Source organism: Zootoca vivipara, chromosome 4 (assembly GCF_965207765.1).
Source record: "Zootoca vivipara chromosome 4, rZooViv2.hap1.1, whole genome shotgun sequence".
NCBI classification, from domain to species: Eukaryota; Metazoa; Chordata; class Lepidosauria; order Squamata; family Lacertidae; genus Zootoca; species Zootoca vivipara.
Window position 1 is genome coordinate 85,046,156 of NC_142587.1, and position 26,075 is coordinate 85,072,230.

General features: G+C 39.7%; 1 protein-coding gene across 1 annotated transcript in view; it reads right to left on the reverse strand.

Moving 5' to 3' along the window:
• Window positions 1-26,075, reverse strand: part of DYNC2H1 (dynein cytoplasmic 2 heavy chain 1) — a 146,281-nt gene that overhangs the window by 103,318 nt on the left and 16,888 nt on the right. Inside the window, exons 14-40 of the mRNA XM_060273857.2 lie at window positions 25,762-25,857; window positions 24,581-24,721; window positions 24,390-24,488; window positions 23,839-23,978; window positions 23,474-23,702; window positions 22,137-22,264; window positions 20,960-21,075; window positions 20,263-20,390; window positions 19,186-19,335; window positions 17,640-17,845; window positions 16,830-16,985; window positions 16,624-16,738; window positions 16,071-16,241; window positions 14,351-14,733; window positions 13,701-13,833; window positions 12,383-12,500; window positions 11,770-11,882; window positions 11,565-11,684; window positions 10,501-10,651; window positions 9,107-9,309; window positions 8,104-8,286; window positions 7,341-7,523; window positions 6,376-6,599; window positions 4,554-4,669; window positions 3,630-3,829; window positions 1,927-2,191; window positions 1,251-1,458 (exon numbers count right to left, since the gene is read on the reverse strand). Of these exons, the coding sequence (XP_060129840.2) occupies window positions 1,251-1,458; window positions 1,927-2,191; window positions 3,630-3,829; window positions 4,554-4,669; window positions 6,376-6,599; window positions 7,341-7,523; window positions 8,104-8,286; window positions 9,107-9,309; window positions 10,501-10,651; window positions 11,565-11,684; window positions 11,770-11,882; window positions 12,383-12,500; window positions 13,701-13,833; window positions 14,351-14,733; window positions 16,071-16,241; window positions 16,624-16,738; window positions 16,830-16,985; window positions 17,640-17,845; window positions 19,186-19,335; window positions 20,263-20,390; window positions 20,960-21,075; window positions 22,137-22,264; window positions 23,474-23,702; window positions 23,839-23,978; window positions 24,390-24,488; window positions 24,581-24,721; window positions 25,762-25,857 (4,475 nt within the window). The remainder of the gene's footprint in view (window positions 1-1,250; window positions 1,459-1,926; window positions 2,192-3,629; window positions 3,830-4,553; window positions 4,670-6,375; window positions 6,600-7,340; window positions 7,524-8,103; window positions 8,287-9,106; window positions 9,310-10,500; window positions 10,652-11,564; window positions 11,685-11,769; window positions 11,883-12,382; window positions 12,501-13,700; window positions 13,834-14,350; window positions 14,734-16,070; window positions 16,242-16,623; window positions 16,739-16,829; window positions 16,986-17,639; window positions 17,846-19,185; window positions 19,336-20,262; window positions 20,391-20,959; window positions 21,076-22,136; window positions 22,265-23,473; window positions 23,703-23,838; window positions 23,979-24,389; window positions 24,489-24,580; window positions 24,722-25,761; window positions 25,858-26,075) is intronic.

Consider the following 26,075-nt stretch of genomic DNA (forward strand, 5'->3'; position numbering starts at 1 on the left):
GTGCAACACTGCGCATGCACTGTACGTATCAGTTTGCCAACGGCGCCGCCTGAGCGCCGTATGGACGGTGGCTGGATCCTCTGCTCACAGCTGCAGTGGCGGCGGAGGGATTCTCCACTTGCGGTTGTAGCAGCGACGGAGGGATCCCACCACCATCCGTACCGCTATGTACAACGCATGTGCAGCATCGCTATGTACAGTGCATGCGTGCGACACCACGCATGCATTGTACAAAGCGGTTTACCGGCGCCGGCGCTCGAATGCCGTATGGATGGTGGCAGGATCCTCCGCTCTCAGCGGCGCAATGGCTGTTTGTGTCGGTGAAACGAGCACTCTGTGGGGTGCTTTCTTGTCACCCCCCCCCCGACATGGCACCCAGGGTGCATCGCCCCCCTTGCAATGCCCTACAAACAAGCCCAGAAGTCTTATATTTGTTTTTGAATGGCAGCTAAAAGGTTTATTTAAATAAAATAATATTCCATATCATCAGTACTGAAAATTATGTTTGACAGGTTCAGAACAAGCCAAGCTATTAAGCATACGTCAAACCATGCCTTCATGTCTTAGCATGTTCCAAAGCTGCTAATTACGATTTCCTGGTTTTGGATGAAATGGAAAACCATAGTTTACTGAAGACTTCCTGGCTTGTTCACTTGCTCATGCAAAGGAACAAGCAAAAAAACCTATGTGGCAGCTATGTCTTCTTTATATCTCAGCTTAATAAACCCAACATGGCCAACTATCTAATTCAGGCATCCCCAAACTCTGGCCCTCCAGATGTTTTGGACTACAATTCCCATCTTCCCCGACCACTGCTCCTGTTAGCTAGGGATCATGGGAGTTGTAGGCTAAAACATCTGGAGGGCCGCAGTTTGGGGATGCCTGATCTAATTGGTGTTTCTTTGAAACCCTCTTTGAAGTTGTTAATATGCATAAGAATCCCATTATAGTTGCTGTCAGACCTACAACTCTCTCTTTAAAGGGAACAATAGGGAGGTCACCAATTCCATGTATGTAGTGAAGCCTGCTAAGAAAACTTGTGCAAGAGTTTTGTGCTCATATGAGAAACTGCCTACCTTCCAAATGAGCAACAAGCAAATGGAAACAATAAAGGCACAATGGAATGAAACAATGGCTGGTTAAAATAATGTGTGCATTTTAAATTAACTTTACCTCAAATTTTGTTCAACCTTCCTTAGCATGTATAATCACTGAAAATTAATGCATATCTATGTCAAATGTCAAATTACCTTAGGAAGATCATCCCCATTCGAGATATTGTAGCAGGAGAAGCACAACTCAAATCGTGGGTTTCAAAAACAAAGTTAACATTTGGGCCAAACTGAATTCTTTCTCCACTGGGCATAGTAAGTAGACGGTTGTCATCAAGGACAGAATTCAAAGACTCAATCCACTCGGGATCTATGTCACCATCACATATTATCCATGAAGTAACATCTATTTACAAACAGTAACAAAACATTGTACATCTCAAACTAGTCACTTTTCAGTAGGAATTCAAATTAGATTTATTTTAACATTTGCAATTGGAGTAGATACAAGGGACAACAAGTATAAATTCTGAGGAATTCCAACGTGTGGCAACTGCATGTATGAACAAACAACTAGATCAAGCCAGATGAATAGGCTCTCTCTAACCACATGCTCTATATAAATGGCTACAATGCAAACAATTCTTATTGTCACCATAGTCGTTTTCTTATTTACTTAAGTGTCTTGTAAGTAAACACACATAGTAACACAGCTCCTCTTATGGTGATATCATAAGATTGACCAAACTTAGAATTATAATTCTATACACACTTTAATACGTACAGTGTGTCTTATTTCAGAGTAATCAAGATTAGGATCTAAAAATAAAACTCCTTATTTATGAAAGCCGAGACTTCTAATTTATAGACATACCTGCTGGTTCACGTACCACTTGTCGAGCGCTGTTTGTAAGCACGCCATCAGACCATTCTCTGGTGTCCATGTCTATATGGCCTAGTAACTGGCGGCGAGGCATAGCTTTGGGATTCATGGTATATTGTTTCACTACTTTGCCAACTTTCCCAAGTGCAGCCCTCAACATTCTCCAGAGCGTTGATTTGCCTGCACCACTTGGGCCTACAATAACTACCCCCATTCTCTGGCGTAGTTGCTCATACAATTCCAGAACTTTCTTGATCTTTACCAAAAAGAAAAAGTAGAAGGATAAAACACAGGATGAATGTTTATAGATGTCATCCCTCAAACAAATAAGAAGCAGATAATAAGACCTTTTCAAGTTTTCGTTCACCTGTTAAAAACAAAAAGGAACACCAAGTACTGGTTCCTTTCAGTTTTGGGTGAACAAGGCACTTGATATTCTGGATTAAGTCATCTCACGACCCAAGGAAGAAAGGAACATGTAACCAAGTTATGCCATTTAGTCCAGATCAGATGATTGCTCCCTAATTCTGTCCCATGGCCAAGCTTAAGAAAAAAGACTGAGGAATATTCACAGCCAATTAGATTATGACATCTGGGAATAGAACCTTGGTCCCTCATCCTGCCTCCCAGGGGACTGGCACAAGTCAAATCTCTCTGCCAAGTGAAGCCTAGTTGCTATGTGTATAAAATGCTAGCCATTGGCTATAGCCAAGTGTGCCTTGGATGCCTCATTCATCCCAAACCAGAATGAAACTTCAAAGCTGGGACCCCATGTTCCTTTATCCATTTACAGTGGAAGAGGCATCCAATAGTGTGGAATGTGCCCTAGCTAACCTGATCTCTAGGGTGGGAACTGGATACAGTATGCTTCCACCTTTTTTTTCTTTTTTTTGCAGGGTTCGTTTTGACAGAGGGAAACCATAAGAGAAGAAAAATAGCAGAGAACAAAAGACTCCCCCCCAATACACAAAAATCTGAATTAAAAGAGGACACTGTAGGAGGGGGAAAGGAAATGACTGAACAACAAAAAAATGTGAGTAAGTAAAGGTACCTAGTGGTTTGAGACCATGAATACAGTTCTGTCCTGGGCTAAGGCAGGTAACTTTTATGTTGCAAACAACAATCACAGGATTGTTTGCAACATAAAAACACTAAAACATAACATAACAGCAAAGGGGGGGGGAATTACCCCCCCCCCCCCCCGTGGAAGGAGTCATCTGACTAAGTCCAGACCACAAAATTAGTTCATCTGTTCCGTTTTCCTGAGCAATGTGAGGAGGTAACTAAAACAACTGGATGCTTCTGTCACACAATTAGATAATAAAATCATTGCTTTTAGTGTCTTTAAATTGCATGGAGGGATTTTGTGTCAAGCAATTCAGATCAGATCAAGAACCGTCCTGAATTATTTTGACTCTAGTCTTACAAGTTTGCAAGGATAAGTGCCACAAGAATCAATGAAGCTTATTAAAATGTAACTTAGTAAAAGATTTCTACGTTTGATTTTACATATAGACATTTTGCATATATTCATTTACATAAACCGCAAACATATTTCCAATAACTATGGAATTAAGATTTTTCCTTTAGTATTTTTATAACCACAACAGATTCACTATAAATTTCTTAAGACTTTTAGGCAAAGACCAAACTCAAGGTATTCAGTATCAGTTAGGGTTGTAGCTGATACTTACCTGAGTAGATATAATTTCCAAATTGGCCTCCTCAAAGACTTCTCGTAAAGCATTATTTAGCTCTGTATAATCTACATCCTTGAAGTCAATACCAGGAAAGACATCTCTAACTAATGCATCAAACCGTGCACAATCTGCAAATGTAAGCTTTGACATCGTATTGAGTCGCAGTGCTTGGACCACGATATGGCTTTCATTAACTACATGGGAGAAAAGATAAGAGGATACAATTTAATTTCTTTGTGCTTCAAGATGTAAGAGAAGCACACTAGTCTGGTTTCTAGCATCACAAGATAATGCAATCCTTACAGGTGGTGGATTTGTAATGCCTTAAATTTCACGTGGAAATTCAGTGACAAAAGGATAAAAGCTAGGTGATATACTGAATATGAAAATATTCAGCAGTGTGATGAAGATATTAATTCTTAGGTTTATGCCACAACTCATAAGAAAGCTATGGTCTTTTTAACAACAAGCTCAACAACTCAGAAAAAATTAGCTAATAGTTAATGCAAACCCACTGTGCCAAGCACTGTCTACGGTACTGTTTGACAGGACGCCAGAGATTCAACAAACTTCCTATTTTTTATATTTCCCTATGACTTCAAAAGACATTAGGATTCCTGCAGCCATGTGAGATAATACACTACTGTGAAGCAGCATCCAACTTTGGCTCTTATTTGAAGCAACTAGGTTCCTGAGAATGGAACTAGGAATCGAGAGCAATGTGGGTATTACCAGCGGTCATGGTAATATATCAACTCCGTGTGAACTTGGCCCCAGCTCTTCCAATGACTGTGGGTCAGTTGCAGGATTCTAATTGTGGGGGAAAAGATTTTACATCTGCTGATAGAAAGATTCCCACAAAAACAGAATGCTTGAATTTGAGAAGTCATATAAAGAAAGACAACATCAAAGTTTTACCTGTCTTTTTCGTTCCATTTTTTTTCAGCTGTCGAAGAAGGTTCCCACATCCCCTCAGAACAGTCTTCAGTGCTCGCAAGCCCCAATCATAATGTTGCTGAGGTGTCAAGAGTTCCCTGATTTTTTTTAAAAAAAGTCATATTTTAATGCTTTCTCCATGTACAATCATTGATCTACTTCCCTTTAGTACTTGTGAAGAAATCAAAAGCTTTTATAGAGCAACGAAGAGATGCAGAACCAGGGGCTAAGTTAGAACCCAACATTAAACCATGGTTAGTTCAGCTTAACTCCACTGTCAGAAGTGGTATGCTTCTATTATTCCTGCATTGCAGAGGGTTGGACTAGATGAACTCAGGATCCCACTCAACAATTCTATGGTTCTATGATTCTGCATGCCAGTTGCTAGAAACCCCAGAAGGGGAAGAGTGCTGTTGTGATATGGGCTTCCCATAGGTATCTGGGCTGGACACTGTCAGAACAAGATGTTGGATTAGATAAGCCACTGGCCAGGCTCACTAACCATAGCTGCCAAGTTATCCCTTTTTTAAAGGGATTTTCCCTTATGCTGAATAGGCTTCCTCGCGAAAAAAGGGAAAACTTGGCAGCTATGTCACTAACTATAGTTCATCTGAAACCATAGTTTGAAACTGGATTATGAATCTCAGCTTGCATTAACTATGGCATATTATGTCAAAGCACATAATGATCGTAATTTGCTGTGTCACTCTGTGCCTTCTGCCTCAATGGCTACCGTACAAAGATTAAAGGGAAGAGCAGCTAGAAAACGAAACTAATAGCATAGCTAAGAGACATTCACCAGCACTTTCACACAAATCTATCTCTAATCTCTCTACCCAGCAATCGGCTCCTTTCTCTGTCCATACCCCTCATTAACAAGAGTCTCCAATCCAATTCCCAGATGTAATTATTACAATAATAGGGGTGGGGACCCTTTTTGGCTTATGGGACCAGATTCTTCTCTCCCCCCACTGCATGGGTCAACTTTGACAGGGGGTTGATCCAGCCAATCATCTTAATGACAACAGGTGATTGACAGTTGGGTGGACTGCCCCCCCCTTTCAAAGTTGGTCAGCAAGGGTGGGGGAGATAGTTGCAGAGCAGGATTTAACCTCAATCATCCCCTGATGGGTGTGGAGTTGAGCTATGCGGAGGAGTTCCCTGAATGGAACTGGTATCAGCAGCAAACCTAGCAGGATTTAACACCACCACATCAGTAAATGAGCAGGGAACTATCACATGCAGCTGAACTGAGCTGATCCCACCTATCAGCTGACATCAAGGTGACATCAGTTAATTGACAAGTAGGTGTGGTATCAAAAGGATGGCCTCATGAGCCACACAGGAGCCCCTGACAGAGGTTCCCCACCTCTGCCCTATAAAGTTAGTCAGTATTACTATGCTTGTATTGGGGAAGGAGATGTAAGTCAGTAATTTCCCTCAAGCCAGTCAGGAAATTGATGCATGGGCCGGCATTTGAACCTGGGTCTTCCAGCTCATAGCACCTACCCTTAATGAATATGCTACACTAGATCCAAACAAGAACACAAGAATGCTTCACAGCCATGACTTCTCTAAGCATAGCTGTCAAGTTTTCCCTTTTCTCGCGCGGAAGCCTATTCAGCATAGTGGAATTTCCCTTTAAAAAAGGGAGAACTTGACAGCTATGCCTGTAAGATTTTTAGTATTCAGGAATAGCAAAGTACCATATGAGGTGATATTGAAGAATTGGCATGCATCCCAAAGAACCAAAGTTTATATTTTCTAAATGGACTGCCTGGAGATAGAAAAAAAAACCACCTACCTTGCTAAATTAAAAATATCCACTAATTTTCTTCCCAGAGTTTTTGCATCTTTGAAACCTTCTGAATATAAAATCACTTCTGCAATGAGTTCATTATCAGGCCGAGTCATAGCAACGGGCCTAAAAAGTTGTTTGAGATTGTCGGGCAATTTTTGTCTGCCTCCATAGCCCTTTCCAGCAGGATTCATTGTGATAAAAATTCCAGAGTTGTGATCCATTTCAACCTGACATTTAAAAAATGCATTCATGAGGGACTTATGAAACAATTGTATATCTAATGACCGTTTGGCAAAGTCCCCATGTATTCTCATTCCCAATTTGCCAGAAATGGCAAGAAACAACTCTACCCTGAAGCTATATCTTTACATCTTCCTTTAAAGCACCAGCACCAGCCACTGACCCAAACAGGACATTGTACTAAACCAGGCATCCCCAAAGTGCGGCCCTCCAGATGTTTTAGCATACAACTCCCATGATCCCTAGCTAAGAGGACCAGTGGTCAGGGATGATGGGAATTGTAGTCCCAAACATCTGGAGGGCCAAAGTTTGGGGATGCCTTGACTAAACAGTCAATTGCTCTGATCCACTGGTGCCAAACAAATACATTTTAGACATCTATCTAGTTTTTATGTTCTTTCTCTTTATGAGACCCTTCTAAATATAATTGTTGACACAAACAAGCTGAAAATTCTAATTACTAAAATCCTTTGAATTATACTAGTTTACGGTTAGGACAATTCTTTGACCTTTACAGTATTTCTCATGCAAAAAAAAACCAAAAAGAGGTTTCGTAAGAAATTTAGAAGAAAGGAAAAAGTAGATGGGCTCCAAGGATGATTCTTTCAGTCATTAAGATCCTACAGATAGAGTGTCACTGCAAGAGTACAGGAACAGACAAGGTACATAACCCAAAATAAAGAAAATGGCAGAACTGTTGTAAAAGAGGATAAAATATCATACTTTACCTCCTTTCCAAGTAACTCACACACAGGTTGGTGTTTCTTTAAAGCATGTTGAATTGTCTGGATCTGCATAGATACAGCAGACAGAACAGCTTCCTCCAGCCGGTTGAACTCATCAAAACAGCCCCAGGCTCCACATTTCACTAAACCAACAAATATTCGCCCCATAGATTTCACATCAATGCCCTTGAAATAAGAATGTTAGTTAAGATATGGAACCTTCAGTATTCACTTTCCTATTTGAAAAGTTTTAATAAATATATTGAAGGGGGGAGTAATGGCACTTGAAAAAAATGCATTAGGGCCTATTCAGACTTTGCATCCCTCTCCCACTCCTCATGCATGGGGGGATTAGTTTGCACACAGGTCTTAGTTTTGCATACTTCCTACGCCACTCCTGTCACTAAAAGATAGCACACAAATTAGGAGATTCTGCCTTAATTTGCATATTGGCTCTGTGTTTCCCTTTCACATGCTTACAAGGAATCAGAGATGGCACTGGGGGAGCAAAAGGAAGCATGAGAGCCCAAGACCCACTCTTGATTCCCACACACACAGAGGTCTGCAGCGGTGGCAAATACTATCTGAACATTGTTATATTTATTAATAAAGTAACATTATAAATTATTGTTAATTCAGGATAATTTTACTTTGCTTTTCACAACTTGGCTTCAAAAGGGACTTGCAAAAATATAGCATTAAAAACAAAGCAGCAGTAGTTTATAAAGGCCAAATCCAGGACTTTGAATTGAATATGCTGCCTCACCTCATCACAGTTAAAAACTAAAACTTGTCTTCCAAGTAGTCCTCCCAGAGCCTTTACAGATTCTGTCTTGCCAGTTCCTGCTGGACCATAAGGATTCCCTCCGAGGCCCATCTTCATAGCTTGAGTAAGCGTGAGGTAACACTTATCAGTTAATGGTGTGTAGACAAGCTTTGGCAAATTACCCTAATGAAATAAAGAAACATATCTTATCACCCAGCACAATAAGATCAAATTTAGAATCCTAGCTCAATCGTACAGATGTAAAATGAACAGAACTGCAAGCTCCAAATAAGTAATAATCTATGCTTGTCAAATATGAGGGAAACCATGCAAATGTGCATAAGCCTATCTTTCTTGAAGTCTCCCACAAATCTGTTAGCTTGCCATGGAAGTAAGGAAGCACACCATGAAGTGAAAGAGGTACCTTTTGTACAGGTGAAACTCGAAAAATTAGAATATCGTCGAAAAGTTCATTTATTTCAGTAATTCAACTTAAAAGGTGAAACCAATATAGGAGATAGACTCATGGCATGCAAAGCGAGATAAGTCAAGCCCTTATTTGTTGTAATTGGGATGATTATGGCGTACAGCTGAAGAAAAGCCCAAATTCACAATCTCAGAAAATTAGAATATTAAATGAAATCAATAAAACAAGGATTGCAAATAGAACAATATTGGACCATATGTCATATAGTTGGACAGTGCATGATTAAAAAAAGCTAAACAAAAATGGCTTTACAGTTGATGGGGACCATGTTATCAAGAGCAAACACAAATGAAAATAATGATCCATTCATTCTGGGATACAGGAGTCAAGAAGTGTTTCAAGCACTTCAGCTAGTGAGCAAGGATGACTATAGTTTTTGCTCCCCTTAAATAATATGGAATGTGCTGTGAGGGGGTGGGGGGTGGGGAAAGCAGTAGTACAGTATTTCTGAATGCACGAAAAATGCATGATTAGGAGATCCTGCAATAAATTTTGAAACTGAAATGAGAACAGTACCTGATACTCATAGGTGTACTGGAGCTCAGCATCCACCATTTGAATGTAGCATTTTTGATCCTTTAGATAAAACCTGAGTTGCTTCTTCCAGGCCCAATCATCATTGCTCTGCACCTGGGCTTCATTTAGCTGCCGCACAGTATCAATGTTATGAATAACATCAAGAATAAGAGCTTTAAGCTTCAGCTCAAGGATCCCAGATTCTGAAGATAAATAGTATTATTTCCAGGAGACCATTAAGCAGACCATTAAAAGTTTAAAAGCAATTATATTAGCCTCTTATTTATCTTGTTTTATCCAGTCACTAGCTTCTCATTTACTCTTACAAATGAAATGTAACAAAAGGGGGGGAAGTTTAACAATGTCACCCATTATATACAATGTAACTATTTAACGGAAGATGTAATTTTTTTTAGGATCTGAATTTAGAAGAGCGAGCAGCTTGCCAAGTGGCTTGTTTTATAGTATTAATTTTTAATAATTTTATTATTTATACCTTGCCCATGTGGCTGGGTTTCCCCAGCTACTCTTCTGGTATACATTGAATGGTTTACATTACAGTTAGCATTGGAACGTCTAATTCAAATGGATTAGAGCAGGCATCCCCAAACTGCGGCCCTCCAGATGTTTTGGCCTACAACTCCCATGATCCCTAGCTAACAGGACCAGTGGTCGGGAAAGATGGGAATTGTAGTCCAAAACACCTGGAGGGCCGAAGTTTGGGGGTGCCTGGATTAGAGGATCAAACCTCTCACCCAGCAGATGCCCAGAGTTCGTATCCATTATTTTTAACCTAAAATTATTGGTTGTGATAAACGGATGAGTTAGTAGTATCCCTCTGAACTGAGAACTACCACCCCATCACCAACTTTCCTTTTTAGGGCAAAATGCTTCTCTTGGGGAAGCGTAAGTACCACCTGAGGACACCTTACATGCACAAGGAATCCTACATCCCCCGACCTGGACTTTGAAGTCAGCAGAAGGGGTCTTTCTGGGTGTTCTAGGCAAATCAAAATATTAGGATGTGCTAACCTGCGATGGTTTCATAGTTTACTGATGGTATCTGGCAATTCATTGATAATGATAATGTTAACTGTTCAATTGTAATTTCTCTCTCTAATATGTTGTTTTATACTATTTTGGAAGCCACTGTGTTACCCTTTGCAATACAAAGCAGTCAAAATGAAATACTATGCATTAAATCACATACAAAACAGTTCTCGATTAAAGTCAAAATTACAGCCATACAAAATTACAGCCCTCATTCCGATTGTACAATTAGAGGGATAAAATTATTAATATAATTAGTAACAGCAAGTGTGCTTCAGTTATCAGAAAATAATTTCAAGCCTGGGGGGGGGGGAGACGGGAGACATTGCAATCCTCTTTCATACCTGTATTGCCTGAATCTTCTGTATTAGTGTCTATGCTGGTGTAATGCTCCAATTTAGCCATCAGTTCTAATTCTAACTGTTGCAAATTACCCTCTTTGATTGCACATTCAACATCTTCTGTGAACTGAATTTGTTCAGCTAAACAAATAATCTATTGGGAAAACAATATTCATAAGCAAGAATGAATGTAAATGTAATTCAGTGATAGATGCTTAAACAAATCTTATTACTTTATTCAGCGTTAAGCAAACTGCAAATCCACACTACTCCTCTGCTAAAACATTGTTTCCGTTTAGTCGTGTCCGACTCTTTGTGACCCCATGCACCAGAACACGCTAGGCTGAAACATACTAATACACAAAGAGCACTTCAAGTAGCTGGTTAACAATCCAATGTACCGTATGTTTTTTTAAGAAGCAAATTGCCTTGAGCTAAAGGGGACTAAGTCATTCAAAAAAAATCATATGGAAATAAAGCGTTATGATTATTTGCCTGAAGACAGTAATAATCTGGAGGTTCAAAGAGTGGATTGTGCTGCTATGCAACAGCTACAGGCATCACCACTCAGGCTGGAGTAGAGTGACTCAAACAGGCAGCTCTTGGCTGCAAGCTGTTGTAGCTCACTGCACCACTCACAGAAGCACTAGGAGTTGTTTGCACAACTAGGAGACTTCAATCCTGCCTGGGGTCTGCTGAGGTTCTGGGAACAGAAGGTGGCAGTGCAGTAAGTTTATGGCAACGCCCTCAACTTTTAGGTTTCCATTAAATATTATTTAAAACCAGTCCAGATGAAGCTTCAGTTACTATTGTGCTTCTTAAAAATACAGTGTTCCAAGAAACAAAGGTGTTCTCACCTTTACCAGAATTTTCTACCAAAACTGTGCCTGACCTTCAAAGATAAATGAATAAAATCCAATACAACTATATGTTAACCACAGCCTGTTAGCTTTAATTCAAAGTGCACAAAATATTATTTCTTTTCAAGTCAGATATTCCTCCAAATGCAGTCTCTCCTTAAACAATTTTAATAACTACCACATTGCAAAAGAAGGAAGAAAAACTACCTGTGAGGGGAAAAGTGATGGATCAATTGAACCCTGAGTTCTTTTCGCAGCAGTTATGCAGTCACACAGTAATTGTTTCAATGTTTCTTTCATCACCGAAGAAAGTTTGTTTAGCCAAACCTGGCAAATAACATAAAAGGAAACATCACAAATCGCGCTTACTTCTCCCAGCTTGTGTTATTATGTTTGGGGTCTACTTTCTTACCTCAACATCATTTGATAGGAGGATTTTATTTTTTAAAGGTACAACTTCGCCTTCTAAAGATTTCATTGCAATAATGTTTTTAAAGTCCTCATCAAAGCTCACACTATGAATTCCTGTTAATTAACAGCACAATATTCAATTAATGAAGTATAATCTACTCCATGTTATTAGATTACAATAAAGCTTTTATACTACAATACTATGTTTCTTAAGAGGATTCAGAGTCTAAATAAATGTGTTTGTACTTAATGACATAATTTTATTAAAAGGTTCGTCATTGTTATATGCATGCATGCATAAATGTCGACGATTATTATTTTTTAAAAGCAAGACTTCTGAAGAAAGATGTTCATCAGCCTTCTGCGGCTCAGGGGTTATACTTTAAGTATTTTCCAATATTTCCATATCAACTGCTAAAAAGGAACTCTTTTTTATTTGAAAGTGACGATGATTGTAACTAAAGGTGCTTTGAAGGCTTCTATTGCCAGGAAACTAAGAACTCACTCCCAACTGTTCCTAGATATATGCAGGCTTGTAAAACCCTTGCACACAACATTGTTTTATGCATTGCTTCTCATGTAGCATCCTGAAGCAATGAAATGACTCAACTTACCAGCAAAAAGCTTCTTCAGGTGAGACTGAATAACTAAAGGATTGGTAGACTGTCCCAAGATTTCTAGAAGATCATCGTCCCCAATAAAATAGAATCTAGGAAATGCAGAGCGCTTTTCCTGTTTCAAAATAGATGAATTCATTCTGATTTTAATGCTAATATCATATCCCACACTTTCTTATAAATGAAAATAGGCATAGCTCTGTACTTTTAACTTTGCTACCCATGCACCAAGGTATACTGGCCAAACAGCCCACCCATTCTTCTTATTATTATTTATTATTTATACCCCGCCCATCTGGCTCGGTTACCCCCGCCACTCTGGGCGGCTTCCAACAAATACCAAAATACATTAAAATATCACAGATTTAAAACTTCCCTAAACAGGGCTGCCTTTAGGTGTTTTTTAAATGTCAGGTAGTTGTTTATCTCCTTGACATCCGATGGGAGGGCATTCCACAGGGCTGGCGCCACTACCAAGAAGGCCCTCTGCCTGGTTCCCTGTAGCTTTGCTTCTCGCAGTGAGGGAACCGCCAAAAGGCCCTCGGCACTGGATCTCAGTGTCCGGGCTGAACAATGGGGGTGGAGACGCTCATTCAGGTATATAGGACCGAGGCCGTTTAGGGCTTTAAAGGTCAGCACCAACACTTTGAATTGTGCTTGGAAACGTACTGGGAGCCAATGTAGGTCTCTTAGGACCGGTGTTATGTGGTCTCGGAGGCCGCTCCCAGTCACCAGTCTAGCTGCCGCATTCTGGATTAGTTGCAGTTTCCGGGTCACCTTCAAAGGTAGCCCCACGTAGAGTGCATTGCAGTAGTCCAAGCAGGAGATACCTAGAGCAGGCTGAGACAGTCTGCGGGCAGGTAGGGTCTCAGCCTGCGTACCAGATGAAGCTGGATTGCTGCAAGCACCTCTGGATTGCTGCAAGCACCTCTCTGCTTGTTACTGTATATGCTGCATTTATTTGATACGGCAATTGCCTCTCCTACACTGACAGGAGTTTGCGTTAATAAAACACCCCAAACAATTTATTTTTCAATAATATATATCTAATGGAACAAGAGGCCATTCCGTGCAGTCTGCTTTTCTGCATGCCCCCCTGGGCCCCCCGACATTCACCAGCCTGTAGCAACTGGGCTTGCTCAATCCTCACTTGGCTGTTTGGGTCTTTTGTTTTTGTTTTTTGCCCTTTTAGGTTGCTTCTGTTTTTTCCTACTTCTACAATCCTTGTGATGCACCAACACATTCTTTCTTGTTTCTCAGTGACCCTATTCTGACTCCGTCTATGTCAGCTCACTATTAGATCAGAAATGTTTACCTCCAAGAATTCATTTAAGGATTTCTGACATCTCTGAAGCTGGTCAAGAATAGTGATCAAGGCATTTCTTATTCCTGCTCGAGCATTCAAGGATGTTATGCGGTTGTCAAGCTTGATATCTGTCAGTATTGATCTTTTAAAAGAACGGGGTGGGGGGGGAGTAAAATATGTCATTATAATGTGAAAGGTCATAGATTAATTTCTAAATTATTGCTGCAGTTGCATCCATGTTATAATACAGTGGTGCCTCGCTTAACAAACACCCCGTAAGACAAAATTTTCGCTTAAAGAAAGGATTTTTCTAGTGGAGGTTGCCTCGCTAGACAAATTCGTTTTACGAAAAATTCGTCTAGCGAATCGCAGTTTCCCATAGGAATGCATTGAAATTCAATTAATGTGTTCCTGTGGGCAAATTTTTTTAAAAAAAAATTCAATGCATTCCTATGGGATTCGCTAGACAAATTTTTCGTTATAAGAATAGACCCGTGGAACGAATTAAATTCGTCTAGTGAGGCACCACTGTACTATTAATTCTGTTCCTGGGTATGAAAACGCATGAGATTACAATAAGCTTTGCATACTTTTTTGCAAAGAATGAAGAATGTTTTGAGATATTTGGATTGAAAGACATTGTGCAGCATAAAACTGACCTGAAGTCTTCATCTACTCTGTTGAAGCGGGCTTGCTCACGAGGTAAAGCTCCACGCCCAAAAATGGGTTCCAGATAGACCCACTTTCTCTGAATTTGATTTAAATTTTGAAGATACTCATCCAGCTCAGCAAGTTTCTTCTCCCAAACAAAAACTTTATCTTGAAAACCTTTGTAATATGGAGAGTCCTTGAGTGACTGAAGGAGGCAACGATTGTCACCAACCTGGTTGACAATGTCTTTCCAGTCCTTAATCAATTTAATCATCCGGCTCTGGCTGTCTTCATAATCTGTCAATGAAAAGACAGCTCCAATTCCCCACAGCTCGAGCTCACGCAGGGCTTCTCGGATTGCGACTTCGCCATGAGCCCGACTGTTCAAATCCTGTTTTCAGACACAAATCACATTCAAGCAAATGTTTGACTCTCATTTCTACTACAGGCAAACTAAAAACAAAAAGAGATTTCAGACAAATGACAAGTTATGAAATATAATTTGTTAATCAATACAAGATTATCTTTTTAAAATCAAACACTATGGAACTAGCTACATATTGCTAAACATGTGAATGATGATTTAAGGAACTAAATAAAGGTTCTGTGGCAAACGCCACCTTTTCATTCACACAACACCCACTCCAGTGAATCTTATGGAATCCACAATGTGGCTCTGAATACCAGCTGCTGAGAATCACAGATGAGCAGAATGCAGCTGCCCTGAAGTCCTGCTTCATGCTTCCCGCAGGCATCTGAACTAGATGGGCCACTAGCCTGATCCTGCAGGATCTTCTTATGGTCACACAGTGAGCCTCCTGAAACAATCTGGGAGAAACACGCTCTTCCACTTCTGTTCTATCACTCCACTCTCCTTCCACTAACTTTGATGTCAGGAAAGGATCTAAAGGAATATGAAACCTGCTGCTCATCCTCCAGGCAGCAGTCACTCACACTCTCACACAACTAGAAAAACAGGAGAAGTGTGTGTACACACACACACACACACACACACACACACACACTGTCCTGTCCAGGCAAAAGACAGGAAATTGCTGAGATAGATGTACCAATGGTCTGACTTTGAATGGCCATTTGTCATAGGTGCTTTAGTTGAGATTCCTGCATTGCAAGGGGGTTGAACTAGATGACGCTCGGGATCCCTTCCATCTCTACAATTCTCTGATTCTACGATCCAGAGAGTAAGGTAAGGTAAAGGTTAAGGAGCCCTGGATGGTTAAGTCCAGTCAAAGGCGACTATGGGGTTGCAGCGCTCATCTCGCTTTCAGACCGAGAGAGCCGGTGTTTGTCCACAGACAGCTTTCTAGGTCATGTGGCTGTTTACCTTCCTGCCACAACAGTACCACTTAAACTGGCATGCTTTCAAACTGCTAGGTATGGTTTCAAACTGCTAGGCTGGCAGGAGCTGGGACAGAGCAATGGGAGCTCACCCCATTGCGGGGATTTGAACTGCCGACCTTCTGATCAGCTAGCCCAAGAGGCTCAGTGGTTTAGACCACAGCGCAACCCGCATCCCTCTGATCCAGAGAGTGACCCGCTGAGAATGGACTGTGTTTCCCAGCTTTGGACACTAGAGGGCAACCTTGACCCACATGCCCTCCATTCAGCACCACAGAAGAATGGAAGCTACAAAAATGTTTCGATAGCCAAGTAACTGCTCCACATAATTTTCTGCTTCTCAGTACAACTTTGAAAAGTGATTCTTGCCTTAAGTTCTGCTGCTTTTTCCACGATGACATCAGCCACTCTTAGAAGGTCTCCAAACACCAAGTTCTCTAGACTAGTACCCTTGGGAAGACCAAGAATACGAAAGAGGTCCAGCCAATGATCTGGCGACAGATGTTCTCCTCTAACATATTTCAAGACAGGAAGTGTCATCTTTGGAAATAAATAAATAAATGTATATGTATGAGTATACCTCATTTTAATATATCCTTGTTACATTCAGACACATAATAGATTATTCTTCTGAATACTTATATGCATGCAAAGTATTATTAAAATCTGGAAGGAAGCTGAAGATTTATCTAACTTTCTACATGACAGAACAATTCTTTATCTTCCTGGGCTCCTTTTGCGAGAAAGGGTGGATTAAAAAATAATTAATTAATATGGGATGCCTTCCTCTTGCACAACTATTGAATTTAACCATCCATAAACACATATACATTTATGTATAAAAACACCTCTCATAAATTTTGTACAAAGTATTCCAATACATCCTTTTTGCTTTCTTCCCCTTTTAAATTCAGCTCCTTACTTTGTATGTGTCAACCTCTTTCTGCAACTTCACAGTCATTATAGTGTGTTCCTCAATCTTTCTCAGTTTGTCATGCCAGTTCAGTAAGAATTCTTCAAACAAGTAGGTCTTGCTTCTGCAATGGAACACATGTCAAAAAGAAAGTTCACAATGGGTCAACTACTGTTATAACCAAGGAATGCCAGCAGTTCAGAAAAAAGACAGACCTGAATGTAATCCAGTCTTCTTTGGCTTTTTCTTGAAAACCTTCATGGAATTGTTCATATAATGCCCAAATTTCTGCACAGCTCTCAATGTCTCTGCGTATTTCATTGGCTAAAGAGAAATCAGGCTCTTCTAACTCAAAGTGACAGCAGTCATTGCTGAAGGAAAAGAACATGGCAACGTTAAAATTGTATCCCAGATAAAATTTTCTATTCCCCTCTTCCCTTAAAGAGCTCAGACTGGGCTAAATGGGGCTTTTGTCCACATGGCTTCAACAATGCTGAAATATCAGCTGCTCTCAAACTATTAACTGGGCCATTTTATTTTTATTACATAACTAAAGTTCTCTAGGCAACAATAGTATCCTGGCCAGGTGAACTATTTAAGGTTCTGCTAATGTGGATGTTTGCATTCACAAGATATCTTTTACACAAAGCTAAAGAAAATTCAGGATCTTTCCAGTCCAAAATTATCATAATTACTACATATATTGCCTTGCTGTTTAAGCATTATAAAACACAGAATTGACAACTTCAGGAAATGGCACTTTATACATGGTTATATTCTGCTCATTACTGTCTAGCTTGCTTTCAAAAATTGTATTTACAAGACTTTATTATTTTATTTATTATTTGTTTATATTTATTAAAACCTTCATCCATAGATCTCAGGACAGTTCCCAACATAAAAATACAAGATAAAAAAATACATAATAGCAAATACAAATCACTAACCCCACAACCCCCTCACTTGTCCTGGACACCACTTATATGGTAATATATATATTCATGCATATGGAGAAATAAACATACATTAACTTTTGTTTTGTGTTCTCAAGTTCATCAAACTCAATTTTCTTTTCCTTTATGGTCTCAGCACTCTTCTGCAGCAAATCATGATGACCTGTTTCGATTACATCATCCCTGGGTTTTAACTGGTCCCAGCGAGCTTTAAATTTCTCCAGCTCTTGAAAGTATGTATGAATACGTGAGATCACATTACCTTTCATCACTTCAATCTAAAGAACAGAGAGTGAGGTTTAAAATGAAAATCTTACTACTTTCCTAAAAGCAGACAGATGCTATCAGTCTGCCTAATACTGCATTACAGACATATTAGAGTAGCTATTATTCAAACTAGCATTGCCATATTTTATATTTCATAGAAAAGGAATTATGTAGATACACTTGTCACAGAGCCAATTCACGACTGTAAAATGTGAATTTGGTGGCAAAATCGCATTTGGTGCTGTGCAGTGGGTCAAGTGGTCCTCAAAGAACATGTTATTGAAGCATCTGTGTTCACAGCTATTGGCTTTTATTAATAATATTTTTAGATTGTCTGATGTAAAGTAAACCTCTGGACATATTTTTCTGCCATGTAAAAATTTGCAGGGGGGGGGGGAGGGTCCCAAACAACATTCCCTCCCCACTTCCTCTCTTCAGCTGTACTTGCTCCAAAATCTTGATGCAAAACAGGTTGAGCAGTCCAGAACACTCTACAGTGGTACCTTGGCTCCCGAATGGCTTGGTTCCCAAACAAATCAGCTCCCAAACGCCGCAAACCCAGAAGTGAATGTTCCAGTTTGTGAACATTTTTGGGAAGCCGAATGTCTGACGTGGCTTCACCGGCTTCTGATTGAGTGCAGGGAGCTCCTGCAGCCAAATGGAAGCCACACCTTGGTTTTCGAACATTCTGGGAGTTGAACAGACTCCCTGAATGGATTAAGTTCAACAACTAAGGTACCACTGTATTGGCAAAAGCATTATGACCCTCTAAACCAAAGTTACACTATCAGTGGGGTCAGGAACTGAAGGCCTGAAGACCAAATACAGGCCTCCAGGCCTCTCTATCTGGCCCTTGCAACTCTCTCTACAGCTCTGCTTCACATGCAGAGCCCTTTTGCCTGGCTTGAACATGTCCTTAAATGCTATATCAGTTGCTGGGAATCACAGGTAGGAAAAATGCTATTTTGCTCATGCCCAGTTTGCTGGATTCCCACAGGCATCTAGTTGGCCACTGTGAAAACAGGATGCTAGACTAGATGGGGCACTGGCCTGATCCAGCAGGCTATTCTGTTAACAACTCTTGCTTGATGAAGGAGGGGAGTGGCTGTGCAGGAAATAGTCTAATGTACACAGGTAAAATTTACACGTGTTGCTCTCCCCACTCTTGCCTCCAGTCCCTGCCCACCATTGGCATGTGGCCCCCGGAAATTTGCACCCCAGGAAATACTGCCCTCAAGCTGAAAAACGTTCCCATCCCTACATAATCACCTGACAGAATCAAAAGATGTTCATGCACAACTGAAAAAAGTAAGTCGGGGGGGGGGAACGTTTACAATTCATCCCAAATTACCTGCTCTCTTATCATAAGCTGATGACTTTCCATCATTAATTCAAATTTATCCCACGTAGCTCTCAGGTTGCCAATTGTTTCAATGCCCCCACCAGCCACAGTTCGCAGAAGTTTGTTTTTACCTTCTGCTTCTTGAAAGAGACGGAAGATCTAAACAAAGAGGTTTTTTAATGAGAAAAATTGTCAATGCCAACGTATTTGTTTATATCAGTAAATGCTACATTAACCTTTGTTTTAGATTTATTCAAACTGCAATAAATTGCCCCTAACCGTTTTCCAAGTTTCTTTAGTTTTCTTTATATTGAGCAAGACTTTGGGTACAATTGTCATTCAGCCAGAGTATCTCACCCTGGCTGAACAGGGCATCATTTGGCTGATCCTGATGGATCTCAGTGTAGGTCCTGAAAAGGTGAAGGCTCCAGGTGAGTGACGGGAATGGGACAGGAACAGTGTTGGGGGGGGGGGCTTATACTAGGTGCTAAACCAATTCAGCTTGGTAACATGATCTGGCAACCTGGCGCAAGTTCCACCAGCAAAAAGGGTGCTGTTAAGTCAAACCACGCACAATGAAATCAATAATGGAGTGGCCCTCAGAAATCAGGCCCAGGCTCACCCGGCAGTCCCACTCCCCACACAAATGACACTGCAAACACAACTCTTTTTTAACCACAAACAAGCAAGAAAAAACTCTCAGCATGAAGGCAGAAGTAAAAACTGGTAGGGGCTGGCCAGGTGACAGCAGAAATCTCTTATTGAACTTCAATCCTGCCTCCAGGCACTAGATGGCTCTCACCCCACCTGAGATACTCATTCACTCAAAAGACAATAGACCTGTAATCACCTCCCATATCCCCTACCTGGCCAGGCACCTCCATTTGGTCAGGGAACAGGAGCCTGATGTTTGTGTCCTTGACCAAGCAGAGTGAGGAGAACTGTACAGGTATATGAAAGGTATATGAAATGACTTGGTATGCTGAATGCCCCATATGCAATGCCAGTAGAGGGTCTGTTGTATCCTACGACGATCCCCTCTGTGCAGGGGGGGACGGGGGACTTGGTAGTACAGAAAAATATTACCTCTTCTTTTTTTTCTTTTAGGTTTTTATATTTTAAATTATCTTCTGTTATTTCATCTACAGTTTGGGGCCTTGCTATCAAGGTTTCCATGGCATCATTGAGAAATGAAGAAATATCATGTAGATGACCTGAACAAAGGAAAATAGAAAACAAAAGTTTTGGTTTAACACAACACAAATGGTACAGCAGGGGAGAGTCTTTTCTTTCTTTCCTCCCACAAGGAAAACAGCATAAGCAACCGGACAAAAGCATCATACATTTTTATAAAAAAATAATAACGGTTTTTAAAATTTGGGGCTGTTACTAGACATAATGTGCAGCCCTTAATAAGGCAACAGTTAACAGTACAACCCAAAACAGTTTAATTGGTGAAATATCATTTAAGAATGCTTAGTCCCACTGCAGTTAATAGTACTTACTGAGCAGCAAAAGATGAACTTGTGAGAAGACTGCTTAATATACAAAATTATCACTCTTATTATAAAAGGTTATTATGGATGATGCAACTGGGCATCAAGTGCACAAATGTTACTTTTCAAAAGCCAGACTAGCACACCCACCACATATGTCACAACATATCTGATAACTAAAATAATGCTATGCAAGGTAACTGTTTTTCACAGAGGGAGCAGGAGTGAACAATTTATTGCTATTTTCTAAAACTTTAGCAAGAATGGTTCTCTCTTTTGAGCATTACCTTGTATGGACTTTCTCAAAGACATCACGAGAACATCATACAACTTCTGGATAAGATCATCAATCATAGACTTCACAGGGTTGCAATTCACTATTATGCAATCTACCTTCACAGTGCTTCAAGAATTGAGACAACCAAATAGATAATAATATAATTACAGAGTTTAAAATAAACTTTAAACTGTACAGATTTTAAATATGATCCATTTGTCTTATTCAGTTGTAACAAACAACAATGGGCTGTCATTATAAGCATGAGCCTGAACAAACCTCTGATTCTTCTCCCACACCTCCACCATCTTTTTCACATTCAAGTAGAGATTACTGAAAGCTTCTCGCATTGCTTATGAATAAATGAACCTGTTTGTGGTTTAACAGCTTGGTTCATTAATTACGGTAACCGCAATTAGAAGAAACTAAAGTCTCTCATATTTGACTATAACAAGAAACTAGTTTATTTGAAAGCTCTTTTCATGCATGCAGGGCAAAGGAAGGGGAGTGCAGAGCATGCAAATTCAAATTCAGGGGAATGAGTGCTGATAACATTCATGTGCATCCCCAAGTTGTTCAGCTTTTTGGGACACCAGAAGGCTGCCCCACACTGTGTTAAGTCAGACACTCCAATCATGCAAATTGTGGTTTCACTCTCTTTAGAGAGGTTTTATAATAATAATAATAATAAATTTTTATTTATACCCCGCCCTCCCCAGTCAAAAACTGGGCTCAGGGCGGCTGACACCAACAGAATTACAATAAAACATAAAAACAATTAATTAAAATACAGATTAAAATACAGTATTAAAATTTAAAGTGCAGCCTCATTTCAAGTAGGCCATAAATCCAAGCCATGAGGGAGGAAAACTGATCTGGCACTAGCTTCTCTGATTTTCAATTTATCATGAGACTCACTTCAAGATTCTGGTTTTAATCACTTTAGCCCTAAACATCCTGTGACTAAATTATCTCAATAAGTACTTCCCTGCATGAGTACAGTGCCTAATAACTTTGATCTGTTCCACGTCCACTCATACTAAAAATTACCCCAAATGAGATTCCCCAACCTCCCAATTTCCACTGACATTCAGGCATAAAATTTATTTGCTTGTACAGTCCATGCTATCAAAACTAACACATGCAGGAACTTATTACTCATTTATAGTTCTTCCAGGGTACACTACCTTGGAAGGCGCTCCACTTCTTTTCCTCGCACTTTTAGGGCTTTGAAATTTTTTTCCCAGTCCTGTTCATTGAAAAGATGATTCTCCACCAGAGCTTCCATATCTACTTGTCCAATTATAACCCACTCCTTTGCCGTGGCATCCATATTTTTATAACAGAGAAGATGAAAGGTCCTTTGTGTAAGATACTCAACATATTTTTAAAAACAAAATGCTAATTTTCTAAACAGGCAAACAAAGCATGACTCAAATGACTCTGGTGAAGTTGGTTCTTACCTACATGAACCCTTGACATCATAAATCAAACCACAATCCCATATTTTCATTCTAGAAACTGTAGGTATACACTCCCTGCAGTTTCACTGTCCATGATGGCATCTCATGCTAGATAGAGGAGGTACACTATTTATTTAAATGGCCATGCATTCATGAGGCCAAAAAATGAGAAGGAACTGCAGGACTCCGAAAGCCTCTGTTGTTTGCAAGTCTCAGATCACTGTCCTACCATCTATCTAGACATTTCAGAAATCTTACAGCCTGTCTACACACACAGTGTATACCTGGCCCTTAAAGCCACCTTTGGTGAATTAATCATTTTAAACACAATAGCTGAGATTCACATGTTCCAGCTGTTTCTTAAGCAGCTGGTCATGCAACAATGTCCACATTCCCCTAGCTTCTTTTCAAATTCCTCCTCCAAAACTCTACACTTAAGGTCAGACAACTAATCCAAAAGAAAATTCTGAAAGAACTCTAGTTCACAACTGCTGACATTCAAATTAAGTGCCTTGTGGGATTGAAGCTCGTAACAGAAGTTCCTTTATACACCATATTTGCACTGCTTCAGCCAAATACTACTGGCTAGCATGTGAATCTCCTACTAAACATTTGTTGAATTTTTGTGGGCAATCCACCTCTAATAATCATAAAATTTTAACAGCAATTATTATATTTCATATTTGATATACAGGAAAAAAAGGCTGCAGTTTTAAGCAAATTTACAAATAACTCCCATTGATCTTAGTGGAACTTATATCTGAGTATGTTCATGCAGCTAGCAGATGTGCATCAATTAGCATGCAGCAGACATGTGCTAGGAAGACACAGCCAATCAGCACACTCTGGTGCATGCCCTTAAGAGATGCATTTCTAATTTATATACCTTACATGTTTATTGCAAGCAATGTAGATACTTGACCTGCAACAAATGTGATTGCAACATGAAGTGTGAAGAAGCACTCAGGTGCTTGACTAAGCAGAATGGAATATAAATGAAGGTTAAACTGCTTCTAAGCCCGTGTTTAAAAGCCTTGAAACAAATGCAACTATTTCTGCACCTTAAATTGGTCCGCAACTTCTGCCAATCTTCGGAACAAGTCTTCCGCTTTACTGAAAGTGGTGATAAATCCACTTGCGTTTCTTTCAGTCATGACAGAAAAAATGCACTCCTCATCAGTTTCACTCACGCCCCTAAATTGGTTTGGAATAGATATGAATCTCTTCATTTCTCTATAATATCTTGCTCGTACTTCTTCAAAAGGAGGTTTAAACTGTATTCTTCCTTGTCTGAAAAAATGTTTTTAAAATACATTAGCGATTAGAATCACATACCATGGAACAGCCAGGTTGCAGTTACTATATTAGTAGGTGTGGAAATGTACGTATTGTTATTGATTTTGCAAATTGAAAGAAATAAACTTACTTGTAAGTTAGATCAATGTTTATTTCTGGTAAATTTTCATTGAGTGCTTCCAAGCCCATTTGATACTGATGCTCCAGAGCTTTATACAATTGATGGTTCCAGTGCAGCCTCCATGCTTTCATGTCACGTGCAAGGAAACCCTATCATTTGACAATATTAGAACACAATCAAAGGTTAAGAAGTCCTAATCATAGAAGCAGTTCACCATGAGAACTAATTGACTCAGAAGACTGCCTAGAAACCACCTTCCTTTTCAAGAAAAGATTACCCCAGCAACTAAGAGGATATATTTTACAGTACAGCACAGAGTTGAACTAATCCCTCTGGCTTATCTAATTTTTGAATCTTCCCAGGAACTGTAAGAAAAGTTATACAGTATGTGATAATGCCTTGGTTCAGGCCACTCAGTGAGTTGCAAAGCAAGCAGGATCATCAACAATGAACCTAGTCCATTTCCAAATGTATCCATATTCCACACATTCACCTATAAATACATGTGTATTTATTTTTACTTAAATAGTACTGGCAGTTAAGTAACAATGTAACCATGCCTGTGACTCAAGGCTGGAAAACACCCCTCGGAGTTCCTGCAAGCCATCTTTCCAGCGCTGCTGTTGCCGAAGCAGATCTATGTTCATGAGGCCAACAACCTATCAAGAAGAATTCAAAACATACTAAATGTGGTCATCAATCAAGTGGAAGGAAATAATAAAGCAAATTAATATATGCCAGTCAAGCATACCTTTTCTGTGAAATTAGTATGCCATTTCCTTAATTTTCTGTTTTCAGTAGCAAGCCGTTCTGCTGCACTTTGAAGCTTCTTGATATATGCTTCAAGCTCTTTAGGATTATCCCATGTTATCTGTCCCTCTGCTTTCGAATGCTATCAAAGAAAGGAAGGGCATACAAATGAAGAAGTAGAAATATTTACTTGTTTGTTCATAAAAGGGAGCACAGCCACTGCTCAAGGCAAATAAAATACTCTCAATTGAGTTCCTGTTAGCTGCTGCTAGAAAAACATTCCCTGTCCTCTCATGTGCCAATGCAATTGCTGCTCCGCAGAGAAATAAGAAGAGAAACAGACGCAGGGGATTATCATTTTTACCATGAAATTGTAACTGGGCTACCTGCACAGATGATGATCAAAGCTGTGTAAGTATAATACTGCTGTAGTCTGGCTATGCACACGACATACTTGAATGAAAACATGAAACTGACAAGCTTCCCCCTTTACCTCTGCAATTCTGCTACTGTTTCAAAGCTTTATGAATTGCACTGACAACCACCTTATCAATGTCACTGTTCTGCCTTGACACTGTAGTAGGATCCATTTATAGTTTCAACTCCAGGACTCCATAATAGATGGATATAATATGTGAACATGCAGTTATGGAGGGAAGGGGCATATCACTGATATTAAAATATCACCAAGCATGTCATCTCCAAAGGAGTTTTAAAACACCAGGACAACAACGGGTAAATGTGAATAGGATTGAAGTCCCAGTAAATAAAGCAGACATGACTGGAAACTGGGTAAGATCTCCACTAACAGAAGCTTAAATATTTGTAGTGACTGACATAGAAGCAAGTAGGGGTAAATCCATTTTAGGATAACTTGCTCCAGTGAAGGAGAACTGATGCTCAAGTCCACTTTCCCTAACAATGGCTTTCAGAGGAAAACAAACAGGTGTGAATACCGATGTTGCAAACAACATGATTACTACAACAAAGGCATTTATTTCCTCCTCTACATCTTCCAAAATTACATGCAAAACATCAATACCCATGGACAAGAAGATATGTAATCAGACACACTGAACAATAACGGCCAAAAGACAGACAGCACAGGAAATATACAAAACAGGAAATATACAAGACAGCTTCCAAGAGTATAAAATAGTGAAGCAATAAAAATTATATTACTTTAATTATCTGTTCAAATGCTAAAGCAGACTGTAGCATCATTGGCTTCTGACTTGGAATCATCTGCTGATCAATACTGTTGTAAAAATGTGCCACCTATAAAAACAAAGCATATGAAGTCTGTTATGCATAAACACCACTTCTAAATTTAAATGTATTTTTCTCTGTTTATTCTTTGGAATATTGTTTCCATTTCATTTAAACAACTCATAGTGCAAGCATATGCATGTTTACCCACAAGCAAGTCTTACTCTATTCAAGGGGGCTTGCTCCTAGGTAAGTGTGCACAAGATTGCAATGTCAATCTAATGACT